Genomic DNA, 26,665 nt, shown 5'->3' with positions numbered 1-26,665 from the left:
TAAAAAAATTCAATAATCCTATAGTAGGCAGACATTTTGACCTTTATCTTGGCTTTCTGGACTATACACACCTCTCTAAAAAAAGGAGGAAATTTTTACTGTTTACACTGATAGCTAAAAGTGAGGTTCTAAAGAAGGCCTTGTTTTTCTTTTTCCAGCATAGCATGCTCTCTCTACTCTATTTTGTCTGTGTTCTCAGTTTTCCTTTTTCTCCATCTTACAGACTTTTTTCCAACAAAAGCATAAAACTGCTGAAGTACTATTGAAACAGTCTGGAAAGGCATCTCATCCCAGTTGCCCTCATTTTCCATTTTTTAATTTCTTTGAATAATACTTATAAGGACCCTTAGCACTTACATCTGGAATAAAGCCAATTTCATTAAGGTGGTTACTCAGCTCTGGATCATGGAATGCAATCATCTGGGAAAACACCGTCAGGTATTCTGAAATGACAAATCCAAGACTGTTAGAAACACAAGCCACCACATGCTGCTAGTTCACAACAGAGCTCTAGGAAAGGAAAATCACTGATTTAAGCCTACAATAAAACAGCAAATGAACATCACCACTGTCCTTGTCACCATTATATCAATACTACATCAATACAGAGGAAGAAACATTTCATTTCTCTTTCTTAGTACTTCTCAATTTGGATTTTTAGCAATTGTTTACTTGGGCTGCACTTTGGTTGTGATCTGTGTTCGACATGCAAAGTTAAAATATGTTTCAGTATGAATCTGAGTCACAAAATAGAAGCAAGTTAGAACAAGACTGTTCCATGGATTTTAAGACCCAAACCGTTTTAGTGATACACAAAGTTTATTCTATTTAAATAATATTCTGTGTGGTTTCTTTTCTACAAAGTTAAATTAGTAATCTGGAAGCTGAGGTTTTAAAGTAATGGGGCTATAAGTGTGTCAGTTCCATGATCAAATAACATCTTCATTTGTCTGGTTGGGTGTTTTGGGGAGTTTTTGTTTGGTTTTGGATTTGGGTTTTTTTTGGTGATTTTGTGGGGGTTTTTTGTGAGTTTTGTTTGTTTGCTTTGCTTTTTTAACTGACAAGGAGAAATGCTTCCTATAAAAGATAAAATTTATGACATCTTCAGCCTGGCATGTTAGGCTTGATGGGTATAATTTCATTAAGTTGTCTAAATAACATTTGCTTTTAACTGGAAGAGGAGCAGACAGCAGAATACAGACACTGACAGATTTCTCTCTCTGTTCTGCCCCTCTCCCAGTTTTGTTCACACTGTCATAGGCTTTGTTAGAAGGAAGATGAAGAGGCAATAACACTGCAATTTTGTAACAGATGGCAATTCCTCTTCCTCCATGCTCACAAGAACAGAGTAATTAGGACCCAGACAGCTAGTCCAGGGGAGGAAGACAGAGATTATGAACCCTGCTCCCAGGCAGGAACATGCTGACATCATAATGCTCCACAGACTACTGTCCCTAAATATAAACCCCCATACACCAAGTCCACACAGCTCCATAAATTAGCCATCTGGAGTTGCCATTGCTTCCTTCAAAGTCTATTGTAGGCCACTACTGTCTCTCTTGGGGAGAACAAATAACTCCTTAGTGCTGTTTGTCTTCATCCTTGAAGTGGCAAAATTAAATTCCAATTCCACTGCTAAGACACAAAGAATCTGCTGGGAAAATTCCATACATAGACAGCTTTAAGAACATAAGTGGGCCTAAACACTCAAATGTTTATAGACCCCTGTATTACTTAAATATTCTTTACCTGCACTCAAGTTAACTCCTCTCAGGTTAAGCCACCAAGTTAAGATCACTTGGTAAAAGTGATCACTTGGTAGTCTTTGGACTAGAAATTTTAAAAGCTGATTTTGCCTCAGTAGGACTGATTAAACAATGCTCTCAGTGTATGAACACTAGGGAAACAAGCCATAGTCCTACTGCAAAATATACTTGAAAGGATGCCTAATTCTCCAAGGTAAGTTGAAATAAAAAAACTTAGGACTTCTTCCACCTACTTCAGAATTGCACAACTTTTTTGCTTCGAGCACACTCAATCTCTTAGGAGGTTTCTGACATCTTAAGAGGGCCAACCTCTCCACTCTGATACTTCATTCTGCCACAGCTGCCTTGGTAACATTCAGCTGGGGAGTTAAGTGGGAAAACAAACCCACAAGGAGTTTTGTGCCACCAAGGCCAGACTGCTTTGGAGCTACTCACATCTCATGTTTGTCTCTGTTTCCAGCCAAATTTATTCACATGCAAACCAAATCCATGCTTTAAATTCATACCACCCAACATGACAATCATTTAAAAAAAGTGCATCTTGCATCAGTTTTATTTTATGAAACAGACAGTACTCTCAAATCAGGTATAGCAAACCAGTAATCCTATACATTCCTCCTACACATTCAGCCATTTGCTGATGAGAACCACTTCCTAATTAGCTTCCCTGAAGCACATTTATTTTAACAATGAAGATTTGTGCCCCTTATTGTTCCCTATGGATATACCACAGGTTGATAAGTTCCATCTTTATTTGACTAGACAGTCTCATGAAATATAATTACGGTGTGGGATTACATGGCTAATTAAAGGTCTCTTGAAAACACAGACATCTTCACAAAAACAGTCAACTGAAATTGGTTGGAATTTTATGATATTAATTTCTGCTTTACATAATTGGGCATTCCATACCAAAATCCCTCTAACTGCTCTTGATTCCTGTTTCATGTAAGGAAATACACCTGACAAGATTAGAAAAAACACCTGTCTTCACTGTGACAAGTTCAGAAATCAGTTTTTTGAGCTTCGAAGTTTGAAAGATTCTTTCCATCTAACCCTACACAGAATACACAGAGAAGCTAAAATTGCAGTGGACAGTTAAATGACACATTCTAAACACTTCCAACTCAATAAAGCAGAGAAATGACACAGAATTTTCCTTTAAACCTGTATTTACACACTGGTGTTTGACATACAACCCTAGAAAGGATTAACTAGGATACTGAAAGAATCCTAAAGGGTTCATTCTCCCTGAGTCCTTGATGATGCCAGATGTCCAACAGGAACTCAGGAACGCCTACACTACTTTTGTTCATAGAATCCTACTGATCTATATTTCTTAGGAATAACATCAGGAAACCCTGGACAGCAAAAGTATTATTTTATGGAAGAGTATACCCCCTTGAGAGAAGCCTTTACCAAGCTATTAATCTAAAGTCTGAAGTGGCTGTCTCCAGTGGAGCATACTTACTCTTTTCATCTTTAGACCTGTACTGCAAGCAATGTTTCTTTACAGACAAAAGGATGCAAACACATTCTGCAGAATAATTTTTCCAAACTATTATTTTTATCAGTTTGTAACACCTCTTGCCCATTGTCTTTCAAGCATAAACTCTCCTAACCACTGAATTCTCTCCTTACATTAGTGCTCTCCCAAAATCTAATATGTAAATGTTTTTATGTCTAGTTTTGTTGATTGGTTCTTAATTTCCTTTTTTGAAGACAAAAGATGACAGGCACTGTTCAAAGTTGTTGAGTTTCACAAATAATATACAAAAGAACTCCTTTAAAAGAAATATGAGGACAGCAAGCCATGCTGAAACCCAGTATTCAACACTTATAACTACTTGCAATTAAAAATGTTCATTACCACCTTTTTTTTAAACTACTGATGGCTTTCCAAATGGCTTCTTTTGGTTTTTAAAAACTGCCTGCAAGACAAATTACCTTCCCAACACAGACTGTGCAAAGGTGGTTTTTGAGGTCTAGGCAATTCCTTTTTCAAGTTCCCATGAAATTTAAAATTAATTTTCACATAGAACAGACATGCCTAGCTATTGTTTTAATTCCTCTGAGTTGTTGAAGGTTCAACTATGGAACATTATTCCTCAGGGTTTTCCAAGTCCTGTCCTGCACTGAATGACATTATCTTCCACTCAATAAGAAATTCCTCTCAAATCCCTATTTCCCTGAATACCATAACTTCCATTTGTTTGTACTGTTCCTCTTCATTTTTTCCCCATTGTCAAAATAGCTCTTATAACAGTTTTGATCACCTGAAGACTAAGTCTTTACAATATAACACTACAAAGACTATTTACTGCTTTTACAACTTTGCAGGACCAACTGACTCTTACCTTGGATTTGACATAGAACATGCTTGTGTGTGCACACATATTAGGGTTTTTTCTCCTGCCTGAATCTTTACCCATTTATTTTGTTTCTAATTTTGTTGTAGTTTTCTTGTACCAATTTTGCAATCCCTTGAAAAAGTGTATTTATATATCCAGAAATAATTCTGCTTCCCTTAGAACTACAAAAAAATAAAGGGACTGACTTACCTTGAATAACATGAGAATTATCCTTCAGAAAGAAGTTGTACAAATACTTTGGGATAAAAGCTGACATGCAAGCATATGCTAGAGCTGAAAGAATTAGAAAAATGGATGCAATGACAGAGGTAGAAAGGTAATTACACCTAAAGTTCATTACTGAGCAGATAATAAGCATGAATACTTAAATCAATCTATATACAAAAATATGTATGTATGTATGCACAGTGGGCATAATAGGAGTCACTGTCCTAAGAAACTAGGAGAAGAGAATAAAAGATTGAACTAGAGCTGTTCTGAACTAATCACATTCTTAGAAGTTAAAGGCCACATATCCAAAGCTGATCTGTCAAACTTTCAGGCATTTAAAACTATCATCAGCTTTTTTGAATAAAGCTAGTCTGATAGATTAACACTTAGGTTAACAAACCATACATTCACCTTAAACAAGGCTGAACTACAGCTTGACTCAAAAAAACCCCAAGTACTAGAGCAGCATTTCTTGTTTTGTTTTTTTTTTTGCATTCAAGGTTATTTGTGCTTTTTATTATATATCATTATTCTACTTGGCAATAAACACAGGATTGGAACCTCTGCTTGAAGAACAGTAAAGCACATGCAGTTTTCGAAACACAACCATTTCTTTTGACTTGTGGCAACAAGAGCTTTAAAATTCCTTTGTAGCTACAGAAACTTTCCATCTATAAGTGGGTGCACACATCTGTCTGCAACTAGATACAGATGACAGACTGTGCTTCCCCTTCACTCCCAGCAGAAAAAGGTACTCACCTTCATTGTTAAAATTCAAGTACAAAAATGGTGCACAAAGAGAGTCAAGACCTAAGAAGAGAAGAACCATGAAGAAACAGCATAAAGACCTCATTTATTTGAATGCAAAGGAAAAAGTAATTAATTTATAGTGAAAAATTCCATACTTGATATTGATTATAATTCTGCATTGTCAGGGCTTCACATGTAATGTTGAGAACAACTGTGAAATCAATGCATGAAAACAGAGGATTTCAAATTGTCAGACTATAATGCTGAATTGATTATTCTGCCAAGGCTTCCAAGAAATTCCAACTACTATTCCAAGAAGTCACTCAGTAACATTTGTGGTTTTATCTTGGAACTGAACAGTAAGCAACAAATTTTTTTTTTTAAAATAAAGTGGCTGAAACTGAAGAAGAGTAAATATGTAACAGAGTGAGGCAATTTTGCATTATAAATTAAATATAAATTATTGGGATATAAATTTGCGATAACCCATAGATTAATTCTTCAAAGCAAACAAAATGGAAAGCATTCAAAAATGTGGGGGAGAAGAGAGGGAGGTACTTAAGTCAGTCATAGCTTTCCATTTAATTATCTGACCTTGCCAACCAGTCAAACTCACCTTGCCAGTACACCAAATCAGGATGGGAAACGACCCAGGCCTTCAATACACGTCTAAACTTTGCATGACCTTCTGGTGATGACAGCAATTCATCATATTGATGGCAACGAGGAATATCAACTTCAATCTGCACCACAGCCAAGCATGTGATATAAAGAGAGACTGGGATAAGTGGGGTAGTACTACAGCAATCTTGGAACACTTAAGAGGAAGAAGTCAGCCAAAGAATGTAGGTCAGACCACCATCCTAAACACGATCTGCTTCCTCCATAACTCTCAAAACCAAAGTTGACAGGGGACCTAAGAACCCTGACAAAGTTTAAAAATAGAGATTATTTTATTTATTTTTCTGCATTCATATTTTTAAAAGGGTTCTAACCCTTGAAAAAGGCAGAAAGCAGATTACACTTAGTTTTTTACTTCTGGACTCATTTCAGGTTGTAACATCACCTTGCTCTAAAAGGCAATCAAATCAGAGTTCTCAGAATGTTATAACCAATTTGATGGAAAATATTTTTTCACCTAGCTGAAAGGAACAGCTGTTGCTCACAATGTCTTTTTATGCCTAGTAAGAGAGCATTTGAGAACATTCTCTTCTTGGAGAATGAAATTGCTCACAAGCCCATTTCTGTGAAGCACAGCTCACCTTACAGAATCTCAGGGTACCCAGCACTACCTGGTACAACATCCAACGGGCACAACAAACATCCAACAAACCCAAGATTTTTAACAACATCATTAATATTGTCCACTACACTTGGCTACTGCTACAGTAACAGTGACTATGAAGTAAAAGATGATTTCACTTTCCACGTTACAAGTTGAGTGAAAGTACTTGTTCTGTCTGTTTTGCAAGATTATAGCTACAACATGAATTAGAGGGCAAGGGGAACCCTTTTAGTATTATCAACCACATCTACTGCAATAGGGAAATGACTGTAACTTGTGGAAAAGATCTTCAAGTGACAATATTTGATAACACTGGAAGTCTTACTTGTCTGTCTGTAGGAATCGGTGTGTCTTTATCAATGGCATCATACTTTGCTTGTATGGCCCCCTAAATGTGGAAGAAGAATATTTGAGTTTAGAAAGCCCTTACACATAAGTGTGTATGACAATGTACATGTTGATATGGAGAAGTTGACTAGTTTTGTCAGCAAAATCTTTTCCTGAAAACAATTCACAAAGTACACAAAACTCTGAGCTAAACTTGAACAAAACCATCTTTATTCTGTTATAATTTGTGATATATAAACCTTTCTGTGACCTTCTCAGTATGATCTTCAATGACTTTCAGTTGTTTATGCAGAAAGCTATGTACTTGATAGTTTTCCATTTTCAAGTGAAGAGATGCTCTCAATTTAAATTTAATGCTTACTTCAGCAACTGGCAAGTGGCTTTCAGCATCACCTCTGTAAAGGCACTGAGTCCAGCTGCCTGTTAATTGATATTGTCAGTATAGACTACTCTCAAGTAGCCTGTCCTTGCATAAATCCCAAGACAGGCATGCTGTATCAAGTCCATTTTAGTGTTATGGGACAGGGAAACACTACCTGTATCGTACAGATGGCAAGCTGCTGAAGCATGAGAACTGGCTCATCTCCCAAGACTAAGCTACAACCCTAAGCAGCAGGTTTTTTCTACCTTTACAGCATTTTTGTTGGTTATATTACACAGTACTCAGAAGATCACATCCAACGCTGAACATCCTGAATAACTTGGAATTTGTTATCTACAAGAATCATTTTGCTACACTGCTGCAGATTGCAAGCAAGGTAGATGCAAAAGCTTGGTAGTTGAGGAACTTAGAGGAGACCTCATTTCTGGGACATTCCTACTAGCCCTTTGTCCAAAAGGGTTACATTTGAATCATTTATTCTCCAGTCTTTCTTGGAAGTGCACTGATTAGTAGGTGAGAAAAATACATTTGATATGTTTCATCCTGTTTTGTCTAACTATTGCTGACTGGAGAGAAGGATTGCAACTGCATTTATCAAAAATATTAAAAATCAAACCAGAAAACATGCTAACTACCAAATGTATTTAAATAATCCATCAGAATTTGGCTGTAAGGGTATTATTTTTCCATCCCATAATTGAAGTTAAAGGCAGTCAAGTTTATATACATTCTCTGAAATCAAGTAACATTAGAGGCAAGAAGCAAGTTTGTCTGAACATTGCCTTTAATCACACAATTTCATGATTAATTTTGTTTGAAATTCCAGAAACTATACCTGCTAAATCTTTAAATCCATTCCAGCTTCCCTATCAATCCCATTTCTATCCCACTCTATCCCAAGTCAGTACTGGACTGCAAATGTCCTCCCATCCCCCTTACCTCAACACCCAACAGGGCAGCCCAGGTTATACCTCTCAGAAGAGGAGGGATGTCAACCCTGGCTTCTTTCCAAATTTGGTTTTTCTTGTATGGGTAGGCCTTCAAAAAAAAGAAATTAACTGCAAAAAATGTTACCATGTAAATGAAACAATTCAAATCCCAATCCTGGGACAGTCTTTTCCCACAAGGACAAATGCTGTTAGCCTGAACAGTGAACATAAATTTTACAAAATGTAAATTTAATTCCTAACTAGAAGGCCTGGATGGAGAACTATTGTTTGATGTTAAAATACCCACTCTTTCTCATAAATGCATTCATGTGCTTTGGTATATACTGGATATATAAATCTACTAATCCAAATTTTTATTAGAAGTTTTTTCTTTGTTATATGTTTCTTTTGGTACTATGTATCCATCCTGGTTTTATTAAACATTTTCAGTTTATATGTGATCATGTGCATTAGCTCTCTCACATTCTTAAATAAGAAGCTCTGCATACATGTGAATTAGGGACTGCTATTCCTTCCCCCACTATAAACATCATATTTATAACATGGCACTGCTATGGTGAAGATGTATTATTTACTGCTTGGAAAACCAGAAATGTTACAGGCATATTTACACCTATATTAGCTTAGTCTGTGATGAAATAAACAATGCAAAATTATTTTAATGAGTAAATGACCAGTATTAGCAGCAGCTCTGTTTGCATGCACATACTTTAAAATCTACTTTTATATGCATGACTACTGAAAAGACCTATTTCTTCTAATTTTATTTCTGATCTTCTTATACTTCCGTAGGGTCATCTTCACTTTTTCTCTGCTGTGGTCTCTACTATCTCTGCTTCTTTTTCAATTACTTGGTCCTATAAAATCTTTCAATTAACAGACCAAATCCAATTATCTGCCATCACAAAGAATCCATACCTTCAACAGCCTGTCAAACAGGACAATTCTATTCAGCTGGTACTCTGTGTCTCTCTCCCGGATGATCAGAGGAAGACTAGCAGCTGCAGAGAGCTCATTGCTACTGTTTGAATGAGGTAAAGTTGACTGGCTGGGGAAAAAAAAAAAGTTCAGATAGTAGTAGCAAACTGCAGGCAACACAAATCACCGAAGAAAAAAAAAAAAGAATACTCTACGATGCATTTCTGAGTCAGGAATAAGGATAAATGGATAATTCTGAACATTCAGTACATAGAGTTCACTTCCAGAATAGAGGAACAGGCTAAGATGCTTAGTTTGATATCAGGGCCCCAAGTGCAGAGTGCTTATCAGCTCTCAACTTTTATAGTCAAACAAGGACATGTTAGTTTTGCTTTTTGAAGGAAGACAGTTGTGTCTAGCTGTGCAGTGTGCCACTCAATTAAAACTATTAACTCAAACTTCAGTCGCTTATAGAGGTACAAACACACACTTACTCATCTTCAAGCAATGGATAAAATGCTTCCCCACCAACATCTTTCAGTCTCTGAAATGAAGAAGAAAAAAATTCATTATCAGAGTGCTGCTCAGAATTCAAGTGTAGATCTCAGTGTAATAAAAAACTACTAATTAGCATTTGCCAGATTTAGTAGCTTGCCTTGAGACCCAAGCAGTAGCTCAGTCACCATCAGCAAACATACAGCCTTTCATGCTAAAATCTTTTGCTAATACAGGCTTTTTGAGCTGATGGAAGTACTCCTGCCTGAAGATAAATCATCTCATCCATAAACCTATTTCCACACAAAAAATAGCCTCTATGTACCATGGATTAATAGATCAATACTATTACATAGTTCTTTGTCTTTTCCTCATTTTTCTACATGAAATTCCTATCCAAGTAGCTGCAAAGCAACTACACAACTTGGTTTTATGTTTCAAATCAGTTCAAGAGTTATATAAACTTGAGCTTCTTTTACAAAATACAGACACTGTCAGGGAAGGTGACAGACAAACACGCCTGGATTTTTGACTGAAGTTTTCAGATGTCTTAGGTGCACCATGACTGATTTTTAACACCATGCCCCCTGCAGTGCTGTTTTGCAGTTCAGTCCTTAACTTGAAGGCATACTGCACACAGCCTGCTCCTCCTGGGACTGACAGAACAGTTCATTCTCAGTTCATTCAGCACTGCTCCTCTTTTGATTATAAGCATCATGCTCTGCTCTATAAAAGGTGTTTGAAGAATTGCATAAGGTCAAAAATTTATTTCAACTAACACTGCAAGGCTCAGGCTTGCATCTTCCCCCAAATGAAACTTCAGTATATATTTATTTCCTGCTATATTTATAGAAGTAGGCAGCAATATTAAAAACTAAAGATTAAAAACATCTTAAAAAAGCCTGAAAAATACCTTTTGTAGGAAAAATACTAGGAGCTGCAGTATGTATTATATTAAAAATAATTGGTGCATACAGTTAACCTCCCTCCAACCTTGCAAACCCCACCAACCAAGCACAGAAAAGATCCCAGTTCTTTGGTCTGTCTTCATGCATTTGTGTGAAGTAGTGCAAAGTTCTACTGAAGAAATATATTTACACAGTATTTGACACACTGCTCCCACAATTAAGGTAGCAGAGAGCAAGACTTCAAGAGTCACCTTCCTTTCTCTACTAATCCCTATAACCATATAGAAAGAGTTTGAGGTTTTATTTTTTACAAAAACCATGACAGAATTGCATTTGCTACTATAAAAAGCAAGCTGCAAACAGTGCAGCATAAATGCTACAGCAATAAAGCTCTACATGTGCAAACACGTGAACAATTAAAACACTTCAGCAATATATGCAGTAAATCTTGTTACTGATCATTAAAATCAAGCAAAATCATGAGTTGCCATATGTTGATTTTTCCACTGAAGATGGAGGAAAACTGCATTCCAGCATTTTTGTAAATGTTTTGAAGAGATCTTTTGAACTAGTTGTTTCATAGCCATATATTCCAAAGACTTGTAATTAACTAGTGGAAACTTGGTATCCAACACTAAGTATAAAGCTTTTAATGAGTTGAAACTGAACTGAGTTGATCTTTCCTTTGGATAACGTGAGCCATCTACAGACAGCAATTAAAGAAGACAAGAAGACACTCACTGTCCAATTAGTTTTACAATCGTGGAGAATATCAGGTACTACAGAACTATTTGCACTATGCCAGAACAAAGCAGGTAACAAAAAAAAGAAAGGGAGGGACACAGAAAAGGGATGGAGGGACAGAAGCTAAACCAAATTTAGCAAGCTTTTGAGACAAAGAAATTTAATAGCATAACTCAGAATTTAAGTCGGACACTAAGAAGTGTTCTCTTGGAATCAGTAACACTTCTATTTGTAGAAACAGCAGTAGGAGCTGCTTTTCCACACCCCTTTTAAACAAATGTTTCTGCAGTGAAGTCATAAGGACAAGCACACAGTATTATTCTTACATTTCGGAGCTGGCACAGAGACAAAGTCACAGTTGTGTCATCTAGGAGGGAACTTCTATCTCGTCCTTGCCCAAAGCTCTCACCATCTTCCAATAAAAAGCTTCAAAAAGGAGGAAAAAAAATCAAGTCATTTTCTAACATAGCTAGTAAAAAAATATTTCTTACATCAAGCAGTTTCCTCTTTAAAACAAAGTATTAGCTCTTAGAAGTATACTGTATTGACTCTGCATGGCATGAAACCTGCTATCAAGGGAATGTACAATCACCTTAAATTATTCAGACAGCTTTTGTTCTAAAAAGGCACATTTCAGGTTTTCTATAACTTTGGCTTGCACACAAAGGAAGAGCAATGAGATATGGGATTAATATTCCCTTTTATTCCTTGATCTGGCACAGACCAGGACTGCCATTTATTGTGAAAAGCAAAAATAAAATATCATCCTCATATGAAAGTCATCGTCTATAATGACAAAGAAACCAAGCAAAAGTCTGACCCAGGCCTATTCTGTTGCAGTCCATATAAGGATACAAATGCATCCAAGATATACACAAACATACACAAATTTTCTATTTCATATTTTTAAAGCAGACCACATGAAACTGATCTTCAGAAATTAAGCTAGCATTCTTAGAACCACTTAGAAGATGGAGTTAGATTGCATTTTTGAAATTAACACTTCAAGATAGACAATATGATGAAAAATGTTTATTCCTCATAACTCAAAAACACCTGCATTCACCTATGGGCAAAGAACTAGGCAATCTCTCAAAATAATTTTGACATCAAAATACTTTTTAAAATCTAGTTCCACCCTTTATGAAAAAAACCATATTGCATTTTGGCTGTACAAATACTTCATGTGGTTTTAAACCCAGAAACTGTGAATTGATATATAGGCACATAATTACGCTAACTAAGATCAGATCATAGGGTTAAACCATGAAAATGCTACATAAAATTTCAACATGTGCAGCAGTAAGATAGAAGTAGTAATGACTAAAATGCTGTTACAGAATTATAAGCCATAAAACTAAACACTTTTTGAAAAAGTAATCAGCTAATGTGCTGAATAACTGGCTTGACCATACAGCATTGCTGCTCTATGAAAAGGAATGCAGAATGTGAGAATTTGCTACACAACATATTAAATTAAATTACAAATATGCTGTTGAAGCACAGTGAGACATTCTTACTAAAACTTAATGCTATTGGAAAGTGTGCCAAATTTAGGGACCTTCAGTTCAGTATTTTGCACTTCTCCTGCATCTTTTCAGACTTCAGAAATCGGTAAGAACATCAGGTAGGTGACAGACAAAAGGCATTCAAGTAGTACCTTAAATTGGATTAGAGGGGAATTGACAATTTCCTGCTGTTTAGGAATGTCATTTTCAATATTTTGTGCACATATAGGTCTTAAAACTAAACATGTTCTCTCAAAATCACTAGCCTTCTCCATCCATCCATCCATCCATCCATCCATCCATCCATCCATCCATCCATCCATCCCAGTGCTTCCCCATCCTTACTTGGGGAGTGTGCAGACAGGTGGCTTTGATCGAATGATTTCCTTGTTGACAAGTTCTTTCTCCAAGTCTCCTCCAGCCAAACACCAGAGATAATAAACCTCTTCAATTGATCTTTCTGCTAAGTAATCACTATCTTCATCTGTTAGGAGAAATGACATAAGAATAAATCTCAGCTTTTTTAGGTCATTTGCATTTCTTCTTGCAACACTGAACACGTACTGTTGAAAACAAAAAGTTATTCTGCTTGAAGGGGTCATAACCATAATGTTAAGTTAAAGTGATCTGCCCTTAGCAAGTGCCCTTTAGGAACATTTAAGGAAAGATGTCAGAAAAAAAAGGAAGTATTTCTGCAGCATGCCTTGAACCACTCAGATAAATTCACTGAAGTGTGGACTTTTGCTTTCTGTGTGTTTTTAAACAAACCACTGGTTTTTTACACAATACAGCACTAAGAATTAAAATAATAAACAAGTGATTCATACTCAGCAGTTAAAACCTCTCTTCTCTTCGCATACTATACTCATTCTAATAAGGCATAATTTTTGTCTCCAAAAATTGTCTAATGAGAATTTCTAAACATGTAGAAATCTCCAAGTTCATAAAATAAAGTTAATGAGGACTTAAGAGTGATTAACACTTTCAACAAACTGTAGTTTAATACTTAGAAGTATAATGGTTTTTTTCCTAGAATGTGACCTCTTTCACAATGATTTCATTTTCTAATACTTCCAAAAATCATTTAATGCTATGATCCAGCACAACAGAACTTAGTGGGGAAAAAAGGACTTGTAAATGCACATGTCCAAATTCTAAAGGCAAAAAATGATACTGTTATTGCAACATAGACCTGAATACTAATGTTAAATATTTATTCCCTGAGGCTGAAGCACAAAAATCAAATTGTCTTCCTTTGACTTCCACACATCCCTTAAAACATGTTTGCCTCTATCTCAGTCCATTAAACAACTTACTACATTATTGTAGCAAATTTTAATAGTTTGAAGAACTTGTTGCAAGAGAAAATGTAATAACATTTTATTTTTGTTCCCCCTCCAATAACATGTATCCCACCACCTGCTTTTACCTTTACATAATTGATTTATGTCTTCAGGAAGCGTTAAATTAGCACACCTTGGAGAAGATGAGAACAGACCAGCAGATTTGTGGAAGGGAGGATATAGTGAGGATACTTCACTGAACAAACTGTCATGCAGCAATTCCTCTGCAGTTGGCCTTGAATTAAGAGATTAAAACACTTAGAGCAAAGTGCTTCCAAAAATCTAACACTTCAGTAAGAAATGTTCCCAGTAACAAATATTAGCAAGTTCTTTTAAAATATATTCAATTTCAGACATTTTAATGTCCCAATGTTTTTCAATTCATGAACAAACTATACAGTGTGTTTACAGCCCAAGTTCAGTTCTCACCTTTATTTAATGTAACTAGCAACTATTTTATTAATTCCCCTTTAATTGCTCAAAGCAGAGACGTGAAAAATAAAAACGTAAAGCCTTGATTAAAGAACAAAAGCATATTTTAATTTTCAGAAGAAAGTTGTAGTGGACAGACATATTGAAAAAGTACTTGGACAGGAGAGATTTGAAGAAAGCAGCCCTAATTCTGGCTACAACAGAGCGATGGTAACCACCATTCCAGACACAGAATCAGTAAAAGCTGTGAACTTCAAACTACAAATGCCTGAATAGTTTCCCCTCAAAATTCTCAGATTCAATCTCAAGGTTTTGCACAGTTGACTTGTGTTCCACCCCCCTAATTGTTTTCCTTCAAACACTGAAAAGCAACAAAATGGAGAATTTCTTACAGTCAGCCCAAATGTCAGTATTCTAAAAAAGGTTCAGCAACAGTTCTTTTAATTTCATAGTACCCACAGAGTTTTTTAGGTGCTTGGACTGAATACTTGCCTCTTAGAAGGCTGGAACGTAAGGCATTTCTTCAGTAGAGCTATGATATTTTCGGGAAGGTCCTGGAATGCCAGAAAAATATAGAGGAGGTCTGTTTATTACTGTCTTAATTCAGCAAGCCACTTGGCTCATACTTAACCTTTAACATACAGGCTATTCCTTTGAGGGCAATAAGATTTCACACCTACACATATGAGGTTAGCTGTATAAGATTGAAATGCTGGGCAAGTAACTCTTCTCACCTCCCAATCCAACATTCGATTTAGGGGAAAAAAAATCTGAAATATTTGCAATGCATGCAGATTTTTATTTTTTAATGTAGATATTCTGTATCCAGCTTGAAACAACGCAGTATCTGGGAATTTCCTTCTGCTAATGGTCAGAACCCTTTCACATAACGTCTCAAAATACACAGACACTAAAATTCAGTGATTATTTTTGTGGATAAGAAGTGCTGAACTGTATAAACCTAAACTATCAGAATGTGTAAAGTAGACCAGATAGAGGACTAAATTTATAGCAGAAAAATACTTAACAACCAACACATTAAAGAAGATCTATAACTTATTAAACTAGCCAGAGAGCATTAAAATTTACTGAGATGGACAGTAATCTTAGAAAAGAATATTACCAGTACTGGCTATTTGAAAGGATTTTAAATATGTAGTTTAGACTCCAAAATTTGTTGTCATGCTGCAATACAGTAACTGACCAAATAAGTTAAAAAAGTAAATACATTAAATACTATGCAACAACAATAAAATGTTCTGGACAAGACAGCATGGAAGTAGAAACTAGTTTCACAAACCTTAATAATATCAAGGCAACCATGTTCTTCAGCCAATACAGTTACAATATCATCTACACAGCCTTTGAAAAACAAACAGAACAAAAAAAGGTAAAAATTATTAGAAAAGTGATACCAATTAAATAGCATATCAGATAAACCTCCACTCCTTTAAAAAACACTTAATTTTGTCTTTTTACTGACATAGTCCCATCACTTCAAAGTGAATTCTGAAAATCAGAAATGAAAATTATTATTGCCTATGCAGGCAGAAAATTGAAGCCTAGTAAAGTTAAGTAGCACACCTAAGCTAACAGTGAAAATCTTTTTGCAGGCTTAGTAGATGCAGAGTGTCAGTCTCTGCCAAATAAATTAAAGCAGTCTTTCTACTTTTAAATAAATAAAAAATAAAAAAAATCCCTGAAAGAACTTAAAGATACCTGCAACCATGCTTCAAATTCCTGTTTAATTCTGGAGATGAACGATGACAAAGGTAAAGTGCTTTAGGTCTGAGCAGCACAAGCTGATTAATCTGTAAAGCTCTAATCATAGAACTGCCTGGAAATTTGAAAAATTGATTTTGTGCTACTTACCTAACATAAGTATAAATTTCAATCTTTCTGCAATCTCCAAACTCTGAAATAATTTTCTCCCCTAAACAAGTAACAAAATCAAATCAACAGTTGAAGGCTACTGCATGAAAATATTTAGAAAACATACACACACAACTATATACAAAGACAGTAAAATAAGCTTCTACATGTGAATTTTAAATGTAGCAAAACCATTGGCAAGAACAGAAAGCACTATTTACCCCACATATAGCATAAACACCATCACAAATATAGCAGAAACACCATCACAAACAAAAAACATAGCACTGATGAACTCTCTTAACTGGAACAGCCTTAGAGTCACATGCTTGTGGCCCCAACAGCAGCTGTCCTTCATGGTTAACACACACTCAAACCAAGCCAATATGCATGCTACTACTTGAACAACCACCAATACTGTCCAAATAGAAATGCTAACATATTCTGATATTTGGACTTGGGTGGTGGGGCAAAGTGTCATTAAATCCACGCTCAAGAACAATCAAGTTAATGAAACTGTTCCCCAAGAGTCAAAATCAACAGAATTATTCTCTTACATACCATGCAAAGCTCAAATAATATTATGCCAAGAGACCACAGATCTGATTTAGGGCCAGAAGGCAGAGGCTTCTCACACTGAGTATGATCACTTGGCTTGACTATTCCCTGTGCAATCACTTCAGGTGCCAGATATGATGGGTACCTAGAAAGATGCAGTAACATTAAGTTTCATCCTGTCTGTCTAAAAAGTGTGCCTTTCAGTTATATCATAACTTTGCATTCTGAGAATCCAGAATACATATCAGTGCAGACTGTTCTATTCTGTTTGGTCAAAATTGACACATTGCAGCAAAGTTTCACTCCATTTGCAAAATACATAGTGTTTACTAGATAAAAGGTCAAATCTCACTCACTCTCCTTTTGTGAGAGGAAATAGCAGCTTTCAACAGAGTATGTCTACGTATCTCAGGGAAAATGCATACTGAGTTTCAGCACTAGTATCTGAAATAAGTGTATCCTAGACTCATATTTGGGAGCAGCAGCAATATTCTTTTCCCATGGTTACTGTTTCCATCAAATAACTTTTGAATTTGCAAAAAAAGTAATAAAAGGTATTGAGGACATAGCCTGCCTGCTGCTAGGTAATTTTGAAATCATATTATCACTTTTTTTTTCTGTCAGCAATTCATTCTAATACTTAAAAAATCTGCAAGCACATTTTGAAAGGAAACATCATTGCTTCTTTTGGTCATGTCTTTAAGAATCAGTTCAGTAATTCAATTGCAAACAACAGGACACCTAAAGAAGCCCAGAAAATGGCAAAAAACTCTGCAACAAAGCATACCATTCTGGCCAGGCAGTAAGATCACAAAATTATATTGAGACAAAAAGCCTACAGTGGTGTGCAATAGTGAAGCACTGATCATGCATTTTTCTAAATTTGAAATTAGGAACCTGAGGTACAGGAAACTACTACAGTCTGAAGGCAAATCTAAGTGATAAGGGCTGACATCACATAGTTAGGCTAATGTGCTAGCACAGTACCCATTCTCTGCCTTTCAGGCATTTTGCCCAGTCAGATGACCACCTCTGCAGTGCCATTATCAGAAGCTTCTGTGTAAGGGGTGTATGCAACAGATTTGAATTAAAACAACAACCTAGAACCTGTGCATACAACGCATTTTTAAATACATTTGAAAAAATACATCTTGAATGTATTTGTATTGTGTAGTTACAACCTTACCCTATAGGAAAATCAACATCAACACCTTGAGCAGTCATATGGTAGAGTCCAAATTTAGCCAACTTCACATGCCCCTGAAAAGGAAAAAGTAACTGATCAAGAGCAGCAGAATATGACATTGGAAGAATCTGTTTTAAGTCAAAAAAATATTCAAAGATCATTTCAAGTTGCATTAGCTGTCAGAGGACAGATGACTATAAGAAGTCACCCTCTTACATTTCTGTCTCACTTGTTATGCAGAAGTTCACTACAAGTTAAAAAGGTGATTATTTCTAATGCCTTTACTTTCCAAGAGCATTGAATAATCACTGTTTGGAACACACAAGAATATCAGAACTTTGTAAGTTACAGTGTATTTGCAATAAATTAAAAGGATTAAATACTCTACTGAACATTTTTCCTGTTTGAAAACCGTTCAAAATCCTGTTTGACTCCTAGAACTCCCTAAACATGACCACTATTCCCTCACCTCTTCTGTTTACCTAGCCTTGCTCCTCCAGTCCTTCCACTAACTCATTAATATCTTGCTCTCCTTAACTGTATCAACACACATTTCAAACAGTTTTTCCAGGTGCTTGTTTTATTTGTGGAGGCAGAAAGTTAAGACTAGAACAACAAAAAATTGCCATAGAAGTTAAACTGAAGTCTTATGTCTGTTGGATTTTGAATTACACTCAGCCAGCCTGCAGATAGATGGTGCAGCAGAGAAAGCTACATCAGCCAGCTATTCAAAGGGCAGGGCAGAGCTTAGAAGTTTATGGTCTCATGACCCCCTTTTGTTCTTTTATTTAATTTAGGAGTATTTTAAATTCCTAGAGTACTTTTGCATGTAGAGCATTATTATGATTTTCATTTGTTTACAGGCATATGAAGAAATACATGTTCATTCCTTCCTTTGTTCTGTTTCCTCTTTCTGCCTTCCAAGGGGAGGATCTAGTTATTCTAAGTAAACTGAGGAAGAAGGGGAAGGGGGGGGATATACAGACAGGTTATGCTCTTTAGCTGTCAGTTCAGATGAAGCAACTGCTCTGAGTACAGCAGTAGTTATTAATTTCTCTCAACTTCTGTGAGCAGAACCTGTATTCCACGCTGCCAACTCAACAGTCTGTACCAACAGAATTGACAGACACTTAAATCTGAATAACCAAACATGAACAAAGAAATATGCTGACAAAACAGTGGAAATATTATTAACAGCTAATTAGCCATAAGAAGTATTTTCCTATTCAAACAGCTAGGAAGGTCTTGTACCTAATTACAATGACGAATAGACTTAGATTAACACTCTTGGAAGAAAAGGGAGAAAAAATGTGGTTTGGGACAGAGGAAAGTGGGAAAATAGAAAAATAAGCTCTGAAATACATTTAAAATTTAGGAAATGGGAGAAAACTGTAGTTTATAAAGAAACAAAACCAACACCTTTCCAGATAAACAATTTTTTTCCCCATGGGAAGGACTGTGACTGCCCACTCTATATATATGACATAGCATGTTACTTGCTAGCAGCAAACAAAACCATAGACTTATTCCTGTAGCTGTACCTTTCGATCCAAAAGAATATTGCAAGGGGAGAGCGCTCGGTGGACCATTCCATGTTTATTCATATATTGCAAACCTTGCAAAACCTCATATGCTATGCATAAGATCCTGGAAGAACTGAAAAAAACCAAACCACAACATGTTATAGTGAATGTTTCCCTTTTTAATCTGTAAAAATGTAGTGTTCCACAGCTATTCCAAACACAAGTGAGACATGTATAGTTCCAGAACAGTTTAAGGGATCAGCACTGAATATGTTCAGTGCCATACACAGCTCCTCAAAATCCCACCATTAGGTTTCTTCACCCTCAAATGGTCCTTAAGAACAGCAGAAAATGCTGACAAAGTATAAAACACTCTTTGCAACAGAAATTATTATTCAATGCCCCAACTAACTGTGGGGGAGAAAAAAATCTCAACCCTCCTTTATTTTTATTTGCTCTTCTACAGTCTGTTCATGTTATTTACAGAAAAGTTCAGCTGAACAAAGTTTTTGAAACTCAGATGTTAACTAGAGCTTATTTAGAAGATAAGAGTCCTGGCCAGATCGCACCTATAGTCTTTGGTCAACATCTAAAATGATAAACAAAAGAAATGGCAGAAAATTTCATATTCAGCACAGTTTGGTATACAACCTTGGAACTATCAACCTTACCATCTTTGGAAAGAAACAATGAAGTTTACCATCCAAAACATGTTGGTATTACTATGTATTTTGACAGAAGTTACCATTTACTACAAGAACTGACAGTCTTAAAGAGGAGTTTCTGTGAACAAGTGATTAGGAATTTGTACAGAGACCACCAGTATTAAGTTTCCAAAGTGCACCCAAAATAAGAACAAAAGGCACAGATCTCATGTCACAAGGAGACATTTCATTTAACCTTTCACTCTTCTCATTCTGCCCACTCCCCCTCAGACATTTCATGCCCTTCTCTGAAGGCACTGGTTTACAAAATGTCCAAAAACCAAAGTAGATCTACTTATGTAGATCTAACTTTACATCCCTTTTTTATTAATTTCCTTGTTAAAAGAATAACATACAATAGCATGTACCACCTTCCCTTACTTACTAACAATTTGTGCCATAGTAAAATGAGGAGCATTACAGACTGACAAGAGTGACAAGCCAATTAGCTGACTAAACATCAAAACTAATTTCTTGATTCAGATGAATTAGCTGATATTCATATCAGGTGGAACAACAAAACTTTGTCACAAGAGTAAATAGCCAGATTTTGACAAAAGCCACACTTCCAGCAAACTGTCAGAGATCAATATTTCTGTATTGCACTAAAGAGCCACGACTAAGTCACCCTACGTAGAGCTATTCTGTGGACAACTTTTTGCTAGAAGAGCTCTGTATGAATTTACACTAGTTGTGAATATACACTTTTAAGCCAAATTTTAAGCACAAAGGCAAAATATTCTTACATATGTCCACACTGCTGTACCTTAGATCATAGCATTTGGGAGATTCACAAGGTCTTTCCAATTTGACCAAAGACTCATGACTAATAACCACAAAACCAAAACAAAACCCCACAACTATCTTGCTCCTCCCTCACTAGCTCTTCTTCCCCATACCTCTCATCCCCAAGTTAAATACAACACCACAGCATGAGAGATCATCAGCGGTGCAGTTTTTCCACCCAGTCATTCTCAGAAGAGATACAAATGGGGTAAAAAAATCAACCATACAAACCTTCAGCTTCCTTGCCTATCTTTTTGCCTGCAATGCAAATAGGAACGACAATGGGCTGCAAACAGAATCCCCTCTCAGTTTCTGCACAGCTTTGCAAAACAAGACATGAACAATAAATGATGGAGCATTCATGTTTCCAGTACGGAAACAACTGCATGTGAACAATCAGTACATCACGAAGTATTTCAGCCTAAAAAGGGTTTGTTTGTATTAAAATATAAAAGCAAATACAGCATATTAAAGAAACATAAGCGAATGCGCAGTGCACTTTTGTGGCCGCCTGGCAGAGGAGTGCAGTTGGCTCTGGTGGCACCAGAGGGCCTCAGCCACCCATTTATTCTCCACGTTCTCTTGCAATTCATAAAAAAACAGGGCAAATAGGTGAACATGCTGCTTTGGGATTCTTTGCTCTTTAAGCTAAACTCTTCATGCCCTTACAACGATCAGGAACACATGAATGATAACTAATTTTCATTGCACATAATTCTCAGTGCTCATAAACTCTTTAGGCCATCCTGCTGGGCAGAAATGTTCAGCCAAGAACCTCACTTTTTCATTGCACATAATTCTCAGTGCTCGTAAACTCTTTAGGCCATCCTGTTGGGCAGAAATGTTCAGCCAAGTACCTCACCCTCATCCTTCAGCACACATACCACCTCCCCAGGGGAGAGAGAATTCTCTATGACAAGCTCTTCACAGTGCTGTTGCACATTATGGGAAAACACACTGTGTGTTTACTACCCATGAGATTTGCATTTAATTGCAAAGGGCCTGACAACTACACTTATTGCTGTTATCCAGCACAAGAGATGTCTCTCCTTTAAACTCCCAAAGGCCAAGTTCAGCAGATGCTCCCAGCCCTGCTGGAGATCACTACACCAAGGCTATTCCCTTGCTTCAGTGGGTCTCAGCTCTCTCCCAGTTTCTATGGCCACTGCCAACACTGCAAGCATTGCAGTGGTGTTCTGCAAGTGTAGAAGGTGCACTCATGAACCTGCTTCCAGGCTTCAGGTTAAGCTGATCTTTAAAAAACCCCAAACATATATAGTAAAAGAAAACATCGTTCTAAATAAGAAGGACACTGACAAACTCTAATGTTGGTGGTGAGCTCTGAGCCAATTCAGCAACTTTTCCCCTGATACTTGGAAGCCTGTTTTTCAATAGACTAGCTAGTGCTGAACTATGACAGATCTAGAGGAGTGGTGTACCTCCTGGGCCTCTTGACCTGCAGAGGTTTCAGCACCCTCCTATAACAGGAGGTGGGAAACAAAAAACCAACAGCAAAAGCACTAGAAACACCACAGAAGAAAAGGTGGCCAGATGGAAGTGCAGCAGGTTCAACATCAATCATGCTACACCACTGACCTAAGGAGAGCCATGACGACAGCTGTGTGGTATGAAATCTGTGTGACTTTTAATTATGGTGAAGCAAATCATTCCACTGCTCAGGGCAAGATGGTAGGAGGCAGTAAGTAAAAGCATGAAACTAAGTTGCATTTCAACAACTGGCAAATCTTAAGGAGTTTCCTAGCTCTCCTGACAGGATTTGTTTTAAGGTTATTTTCCTCTCCACCAAGAGGAGCAAGAGAAGAAACAGGAGTTTCTCTGCAAAAGGAACACTTCCCAGTCAGAAGACATGGCATGATCTTGCTACAACTACGAGCACGTGTTCGAGGACCTGGCTTCATTTTAATCCTGTCTGGATACCAAAAAAATCTACTCAGCTGTACCCTACTTAGCTAGGCCTTTGAAAAGGGGTTCTCTTCAAGTAAAAAGGACTGTACACTGACATAAAAATCAAACTGCTTGGATTTAACCATCACCTGCATTTTTTCCTGGTTTGCAGAAGAAACACAGCCATGAAAAGGGGCCAATTTGCAATCCTTCATACTAGAAATCAAGAATTAAAAGAATATAAGGATTAAAACCAATACCAGATTTGGGGCTATAACTTGAATGTATAGAACCACAGAAGAGGAAGTACAAAGGGTAACTGAATTTCTCCCTGAGAAATAATATATAAGAGGGGGAAAAATTCTCTACAAGTTGATATGAGCAAGTTCAGCCAAAAGTACAAAACCCAGCATGGTTAAGAGAGGCATGTGCATGGCATTTGTGGGTGGAGAGAGAAGGGAAGTTGACTTAAAACACCCACAAAAATGAGGATTGCTTTATTACCTCCAGAATTTGTCAGACCAAAAGCTATACCAGACAAATGACTAATTTCCACACTGTAATAGTACACAGGTGGCTGCATTGTGCCTTCACAAAAAAACATTATAACTTTCACACTTAGCAGTCAGCCTGATCTTCACCCTGTTGAATTCTTACTGTTAAGGACACAAAACCATTTTCTGGGAGTTTCACTTCAGGAATAAAAACCCCAACCTGTCAGGAAACAGATGTTTCAGTAGAGTTTCAATCTCTTATGATTCTGCAAACCCACTGATAAAATAATCTGACAGTTGTCGCTTTTTGGATTCAGATAGGGCAAGGGAGTGAGGAAAGATTCTTCTTAGTGCACCCACTACAATCTTTCATCTGACTGAGAACAGCTTCTGGACCAGGGTGAAAGGGAAAAGTACTATGGCATACTGAGAGTCATACCTTTCCAAAAGGATGGGATATAACAGAGAGCGAGAAAGAGGCATTTATTCAGGAACCAAGTAAAGCCAATAAGTCCTGAAAATGATTATGGGATTGTAGAGCTAGGAGTGAGCATACTCACCCAATAGTGACTGAGCAGAACCTGGGAAGAAACACATAGGGAGAATTGCCCAAACCAGAGGACAACACAAACACAAGATCAAACAAGAAAGGTTGGAAACACATTTAGAAATAAAAAACTTCATGAGAGAAAAGTGGTATGGTGAATTGTTGCTGAAATAACCCCAACAGTATTAACTATGTATTATTCAGTTTGAGTGGTTATTTATTAACCTATTATTTGTGATTAATGGGAATGATAACACGGCTGCTTGTAGAAGCAGGAAGCAGGACTCTAAGATAAGATGCTCTAGGAGCAAACAACTTTCAAACCCTACAAATGGTCATACTAGGCAGATGACCAGGTGTGCTGGTTTGAAACCAGTGAGAGTAAGATAAGATGCTCTAGGAGCAAACAACTTTCAAACCCTACAAATGGTCATACTAGGCAGATGACCAGGTGTGCTGGTTTGAAAGCAAACCAGTGAGAGACTGCTAGTCAGAAATACAATTTAACAGGAAAAACAAAACAACAAATGCAACAGTACAAAAAGAAAACACTGACAGAGTCAGAAAGCAACCTGACAGCCTGTCAGTCAGGGTGCTGGTAGCAGTCCCATTAAATGGTGGCTGCAAAACTCCTGGACTGATGGGTCTGTTGGAGCAGAGATCCTGTAGATCTGGTCTTCACCTGAAGGTCCAGTGGTAGCTCTTGTCCTCTGGGAATCCAGCAAGCAAAGGGCCCAGTGCTGGTCCAAACCCCAGCTTATATCCCTGTGGGAATGCTTGGCTCCCCACCTTTGGGGTGAAGCATCTCCTAATGGGATGATGTAATTCTATGGGTCATGCAGTGGGTCCCTGACAGCCCATTAAACAGAGACAGCCCCTGAGGGAGCCAGCAGGGATGAGTAGGAGATAACTATCACTGCCCCACCTGCTTTAACAGCATGTGGAGACAATAATAGAATACATACCATTGGCTACACCCTACATTGTAACCTAGGACACTAGGAGAGAGAGAGAATACAGAAATACAGAGCAGGCATATATGGAATGTTCCTTGATATTTTCCTATCTTCCAACCTCTTTAATTCTGGGTTTAAAATAAAAGAAAACACAAAAGTGTGCCTCCTAAACATCATGTCTGATAATATCACCTACTAGTTCCTGTGGAAATTCACAAGCATCAAGCATTCTGTTGGTAAAACCTCCTTGCTATTTTATCGTTTCTTAACTCCAGAGTGGGAAAAGCAATTTTGAAAAAATGCATTTGACAGCCAGCAGCACCAGTCCCTACATACACCACAGGCTGCTGAAAGGAAAATAAAAACCAGTTGATGTATGTCATTTGAATACTTCAGAACAAGAAGACTGTAGACAATAAAGTTGGAAATTGAGATGGGTGGGGTCAGGAAGTTTGACCTATTAAACTGCTTGATTAAAAGAATTCCAACGTGAGAAAAGAAACAATGAAAAGATTAATTTTCAGCATTCATGTCAGTATCATGGAACATACAGCTTCACACAAGTTTCTTTTCGTCCAGTTTAAAGGAAAATAAATGCCAATTTGCACATGAATTCACTCTATTCATCATCTTTAAGAGACATGCACTCATGGCATGAACTGGAAATACACCTTCTCCATCCTTTCTCAGTGCTGCAATAAAATGGCTTTTTTTTGGGTAATTGGGTATCTCAGAACACCCTCCTGCCTGCTTACTGTCTCCAGTCCTACCTTCTCCTAGACTAAGCCATCTCCCCTTTTGATGACTGTGACCCAGGCAGATGTGGCCATTACATTGTAGTAAATTAGAACACATTGATGTACCTGGACAGCAGTACAAGAGCAAAAATAATTGAGGCTGGAAACAAAGCAGAGGCAGAAGCAAAATCTTAGGGATAGGATAAATATTTCTGGCTGCGCCAAATACATTTGTGTACACAGTACTGGTATTAAAAAGCAAACCTCATTATCTACCTAACTGTGCAGAGTCCTGTAATTTTGTATGCACTAGAGATGTATATGAGTGTTAGTGTTAAGCTATGCTTCTTTGATGCAGTGGCAACTCAAGGGATGAGGAAATTGATAACAAAAGCAGGAACCAGAACTATTCTCACTTCTCTCAGGAAGGCAGAGCAAGACCAAATGGGGAAGATTATGCTGATGATACCATGTTTCAGAGTTTCTCTCTCCTCAGACTTACAATTCATGGGTACATTCACAGAAATGCAGGCTTAAGCCAGCCCTTCAGCAAATCCATGCATCTTGTTCTAACGCTGTAATACTGCTGTAAACAAGCAAACCCTAGAGGAAGAGAATCTCAGCAACCAGGAGTCTTAAGAAGCTTATGGCACTGATACACAGGAGCAAAAACATGGGTTCCTCTTCCAAAGATGAGTGTCTGACAGGGTCTGCCCCGGGGAAGCACACCAGAGCAACAAAACCAGCAATGTCATCAATCATTACCCCAGAACTTGCAAAACTAACGCACATTTGGAATTCAGGAAGGAGATTCATCACAAAAGACCGTGTCTGTTCAAAGAGGAAGGGAACCAGGTTGTGAACAGATGTAATGTTTCTGAACTCATAAAAGTGACAATATTTCAATACAAGCAAAACTATGAAACAAAGAAAATGACATTTGCAATTAGATCCATTACCACCAACAATGTGGACAGACTGGTTAG

General features: G+C 37.2%; 1 protein-coding gene across 1 annotated transcript in view; it reads right to left on the bottom strand.

Moving 5' to 3' along the window:
- Window positions 1–300: 300 nt before the first annotated feature.
- Window positions 301–26,665, bottom strand: part of TBCK (TBC1 domain containing kinase) — a 40,846-nt gene continuing 14,481 nt past the window's right edge. Inside the window, exons 3-19 of the mRNA XM_009080588.1 lie at window positions 19,569–19,683; window positions 18,028–18,101; window positions 16,845–16,986; window positions 16,284–16,344; window positions 15,712–15,773; window positions 14,904–14,965; window positions 14,066–14,214; window positions 12,982–13,120; window positions 11,455–11,554; window positions 9,476–9,525; window positions 8,982–9,111; window positions 8,053–8,151; window positions 6,709–6,771; window positions 5,715–5,841; window positions 5,108–5,158; window positions 4,328–4,411; window positions 301–443 (exon numbers count right to left, since the gene is read on the bottom strand). Coding sequence (XP_009078836.1) covers window positions 301–443; window positions 4,328–4,411; window positions 5,108–5,158; window positions 5,715–5,841; window positions 6,709–6,771; window positions 8,053–8,151; window positions 8,982–9,111; window positions 9,476–9,525; window positions 11,455–11,554; window positions 12,982–13,120; window positions 14,066–14,214; window positions 14,904–14,965; window positions 15,712–15,773; window positions 16,284–16,344; window positions 16,845–16,986; window positions 18,028–18,101; window positions 19,569–19,683 — 1,651 coding nt within the window. The remainder of the gene's footprint in view (window positions 444–4,327; window positions 4,412–5,107; window positions 5,159–5,714; window positions 5,842–6,708; window positions 6,772–8,052; window positions 8,152–8,981; window positions 9,112–9,475; window positions 9,526–11,454; window positions 11,555–12,981; window positions 13,121–14,065; window positions 14,215–14,903; window positions 14,966–15,711; window positions 15,774–16,283; window positions 16,345–16,844; window positions 16,987–18,027; window positions 18,102–19,568; window positions 19,684–26,665) is intronic.

The sequence above is a fragment of the Acanthisitta chloris genome, unplaced genomic scaffold, assembly GCF_000695815.1.
Source record: "Acanthisitta chloris isolate BGI_N310 unplaced genomic scaffold, ASM69581v1 scaffold5638, whole genome shotgun sequence".
NCBI lineage: Eukaryota > Metazoa > Chordata > Aves > Passeriformes > Acanthisittidae > Acanthisitta > Acanthisitta chloris.
The sequence above is the reverse complement of the archived record's forward strand: the minus strand, read 5'-3'. Positions and strand labels throughout refer to the sequence as shown.